The following is a 4,642-nucleotide window of genomic DNA, read 5'->3' as shown; positions in this document are numbered from 1 at the left end:
CTGTTGCATACTGTACAAGAGCTTACAGCTATAGCATGTGGGTGAGTTCTAAAGCATTATGCTGTGTCATTGTAACCAGTGTGGCATTTTATTTAGCAGTTGGATTTGAGCCCAACACCTCTGCAGAGATATAAATCCACCAACCAAATCAATTAATGTGGACTTTGATCAATTACTCAGCTTAAAAAAAGAAAGCCCCTCCATTGGTGTGTGTTTAAGACACACACCAATGTTAACAAAACCTCACATTTATTCAATACCCATTCAACTCTCAACAAAAAAAGCACAAGATAATTTATAACCAATGTATATTTAATATTGTCAGTATGACTAGTCGAAACCCTTTTTTTTAGTATGAGAAACATCTAAAAAATATCCCATCCATTGTCATAAATAAGGAATTTCTCTTTCTGGAGAACAGTTATATTGGTCAGAGGTTACACATGTTGTAATGTATATGGGTTATGAAGAGTGGCTTTTATTATAAGGTGAATGACTGAGTGAGTCCATCCTGAAGACTTCGTCCTTACTAGCAACAGTTTCCACCAGAGAAGGGGTTCTGTGGTCCCTTCCAACCAAGCAGGGTGCAGCCGCAGCAGGCGGTGGACAGCATCAACCCGAGAAAAGCCACATTCCCAAACGCGCCCCACCTTCGTTTTTTAGGATCTAAATGAGATTAGTGGTATTAATAATAATATCACCTTCCCACCCTGCTTTATGTTATAAAAGCAGAAAAAAACAAACATTGACTGCCCAACATTTTCTTACCTCCTGTGGAGTACCCGTGTGCATACACCTCTCTGCTTACAATCCATACAGCTCCAAGTCCACTGGCAAGACGCTGTGGTAACCACACACACACACACACACACACACACACACACACACACACACACACACACACAAGCAAATGTAACACACTCATTTATTATGACAGGATTCTATAAGAAGAGTATACATTCTTCCAGATTCCCTACATATCCTATCAGTTAAAAAATGATGTGTTTTAATTGCTAAAGATTGTATATGCATACAGTATGTGTTGGCGTATAATAAACTTACAGGAGCATGCGCACCACCAACTGCCAGGCTGAAAAGAAAGGCGGGGTAGAACTCCAGGCTGGTGAGAGGTGATCACAGCATGTTAACTTTCACCTCTTTTCCCATTGTTACCATGAATCAGGAAAGTATGGTGCAATATCAGTCTAGTGGGTGCAAAAGTTGCACTGCTCATATTTCTGCTCATACGCACGTGTTTTGGTGTGCACGCTGGATGCAGTTGAAAATGTTTCCAGTTTCTGGGTCGTCACTGTACATCTGGGGATACTGCAAGGCAAGACAAGTTTATTTTTATAAGCAATTAAAAGTGCTTTACACGAGCCACAAAAAGACACTGCCCAAGCACGAAGCTAAACTTATTGTGGTGCTGTTTGAATGGGTGGGTGCCGCTCTCAAACAATATGAATGGGAAAGTGTGGACTATATCCTGCTATTTTGCTCACCTGTACATTGTACTTCTTGCGGGCTTTGCCAACTTTAATGGCCAGATGTCCGATCATCACCATACTGGCAACGCCAGTCAACACCACATATCCATATTCTTTGGAAAGCACAACCATCCTGGCAAACTTGAAAGAGGAAACATAAGCCGGATGAGATTCCTAATTTCAAATAAAAAAGTGCATATAGGCCTATATTGTATTATCGTTTCAGCTTTTGAAAAATGTTGATAGTAATACCTCTTACATTTTTATTTAACTTTTTTCATTTTTGTTCTAGTTAAGAAAATAGATGAGTTATATTTCGGGCACAAAGTGCTTCCTTGCCCTTTTTATCAAACAAATGCTTTATAAATCTGTCAAAACAAGAGAAATCAGGCTGTAAAACCAAGCGGAGAGCAAGGACGCCTTACAAAGGAAAGGTCAAACGAGGATACCACACCAGCGACGCCATTAATGTTAGATTAACAAGTTTAAGAAAGCAAAAAAAAATCACTAACAAAATATATGCGTTTACCTTAAAGATGTAGTGTACGAGGTTGACAGCTGTAACGCTCAGATGAAAACACAGTGACTGACTAACCGACCCCACTGAAGTTTCCTGCTCAAATATATCCGTGTGCGTAGAGGCTTACGTAACACACACACAGTGAGGGCGTGGTAGCCGCCTGTACTACTGTACTACAGAATGTCTGTCTTTTGGTAAATTACTTGCTAGATACCTTTTATACCTTTTATATTACAGAAACACGTCCTCCAAAAATCTGTTCCACTTCGCTGACATGCGCCCTAGACGCATAGACGCAGGTAAAGTTATAAATGCTATACGTACGCGCGTTACCTTGGTAACCAGCAACAATAGGTGATTTCCCTACGAGTGTCGCTTACCGTCTGAAAAGACCTTAGCTGTGATATAATAATAAATAATAATACATTTTATTTAAAGGCGCCTTTCTCGGCACTCAAGGACACCGTGCAGGGATACATAAGTTATTTAAAAGCAGCAAAAAAAATATAAATATAAATATAAATAAAAAAATGTGTAGTGATATAGCTAGGTAGCTAGCTAGCTAGCTAGCTAGCTAGCGTTAATCACAACATATCACAGACTGAAGTGAACATTGTTGCTTTTATATAAAAGATCAAGTAAAGATGGAAATATGAAAGTTATTCGTTTGTCACATTCCAATTTAAATAAATTTGTATCAATTGATGTTCACAATAAAATAGCCCTTCTGGGCTCACTGTACCGGGCGGTTGCCGGTTAACGTTAGCCTTCACTAGCAGCTGAGCTAGCACAGACTAACTACAGTATTTATTTTGCTTAGAGCTAAAGAAAGGCACACAATAACACAAACAAACCGACAGATCGAGACAGCAGTAAAAGAGCAATTCCCGTTTTCTACGAGGTAAAATTGCTGTTGTTGTGTGTACAGATGAACGGCTTACCTCCGTGGCACCAGTTATCAGCTAGTTAGTCTAACGTTTTTTTTTCTCAGATGAGGAGGGATACTTAACTGTGCAAAAAATTCGAATCATAGCGGTTGTTATATCATGGCTATGAACCAATCAGATTGCTTGATTTTAGCTTTATATTATATCCTCCTGAGACCCAGCCCATTGACTTATGTCCACTGTAGTGGACATTTGAGTTTCATTCCTCTCCTTGGAATCTTTTGTGCAAGTCTCTTAATTCCTGCTGTACTGTACAGAGGACATCCTGGGCTTTTCAGTGATATTTTATTTAATTGGCTGGGAGGCCAGGAACCGCCTCTATCTTTCAATCCAAAATGGACGGCATAGGAACAAGCACATTTTATGGAAAGATAAGAGATGAGTCAAATATTGTTTGCCTGTGGTTTTGTTACTATGATAATCATATTTTCTTGTTCATTAAGGTGTTAGGAATCATATATTGAGTTCTGATAGCAACTACATTATGTATCTTTTGAAAAATTTGCCATTTTATGAATGTCAATTATAGTGGACATCAGGACTATATTCATATAAATAATGACTCCACATCTACCAAATGTGTCTGTTTTCATACTCAAATGATCCTGTTACTTTTAAAATCCACTAGAGCTTTAGTTGCTAGTTACTATATATATATATATATATATATATATATATATATATATATATATATATATATATATATATATATATATATATACATACATATACAAAGATTTTACACACACAACATTATCAAAAGAACATGATTAAACACCCAATATATAAAATTGTTTAAATTAGGTACACCTTCTGCAGCTATGCAACTCTCTCACATAAATGCAATAATAATAATAATACAATTATTTAATAGCCTATATAATTGTATACAACTTACAGGGGCATTTGTCTGCATTATGAGTACTTTTGCTGGTACTAAAAGTACATTTTAAGTATCAAAACAAGTAGTAGTAATATAATACTACTATTTTCTACTACTAAAATCAAAAATTGCTGCTACAAATTTGAATGTATTATATGGATTTATCTCTATTCTTCACTATTATTGCAAATAGTTTTACCTCATCAGGTTTTACACATTCATTCAGATGAATTTAGGGGGTGATAACTGTCAACTCACAGACTTCCAACACCTGTGACAAGGGGGTTACAACACTGCTTAATTTTTAGACCATCTTCATCTCTACCTCAGAGGGGCACCGAGGAAAGCGTGAAGGAACTGAACACTAGGGTGGGTATCGTTTGGATTTTTAGGATTCCGATGCTGAACCGGTACTTTTTAAATGATTCCAATTCCTAAACCGATTCTTGAAAAACTGAAAAATGACATCAAAGAAAGGCTCTTTTTTTTCTTCTTTTTTATTGAAAATTATTTAAATTTAACAATATATTAACATTTAAAAGTAGGCCTACTTAATTATGTAATAAGAAAGAGAGAGTGTGATATTTTTAGGTCCGCTTCGGAGTGACAGAGGTAAAATATTTCAGTCAACACATTAAGTGGAACCGAAATGAGGAACCGAAATTTGCGTTCCAATCCTTTCCAATTCCTACCGGTTGCGTAGGAACATAACCACCAGACATTTTTTTACGATGGAAAAAATATACACATAATGTATCTTTTAAGACAAGTTGCAAGAAAGGTTGGCTTTGGAGAGGATGTGATA

The 4,642-nt window shown here is 36.9% G+C and overlaps 1 protein-coding gene across 2 annotated transcripts; it reads right to left on the bottom strand.

Annotated features, from left to right (window-relative positions):
• Positions 1–291: 291 nt before the first annotated feature.
• mgst3a (microsomal glutathione S-transferase 3a) lies at positions 292–3,004 on the bottom strand. Of its 2 annotated transcripts, none has more exons than XM_039815463.1 (6): positions 2,949–3,004; positions 1,503–1,628; positions 1,253–1,326; positions 1,063–1,120; positions 769–841; positions 292–666 (listed from the first exon to the last, which is right to left on the bottom strand). In XM_039815463.1, exons 2-6 carry the CDS (start codon positions 1,617–1,619, stop codon positions 530–532), a joined length of 459 nt encoding a protein of 152 aa, XP_039671397.1. In that variant the 5' UTR covers positions 1,620–1,628; positions 2,949–3,004; the 3' UTR covers positions 292–529. The 2 variants fall into 2 exon arrangements, with proteins under 2 accessions (XP_039671397.1, XP_039671396.1); XM_039815462.1 differs by lacking the exon at positions 2,949–3,004 and adding an exon at positions 2,017–2,180.
• Between the last annotated feature and the right edge of the window lie 1,638 nt (positions 3,005–4,642).

The sequence above is a fragment of the Perca fluviatilis genome, chromosome 11, assembly GCF_010015445.1.
Source record: "Perca fluviatilis chromosome 11, GENO_Pfluv_1.0, whole genome shotgun sequence".
NCBI classification, from domain to species: Eukaryota; Metazoa; Chordata; class Actinopteri; order Perciformes; family Percidae; genus Perca; species Perca fluviatilis.
The sequence above is the reverse complement of the archived record's forward strand: the minus strand, read 5'-3'. Positions and strand labels throughout refer to the sequence as shown.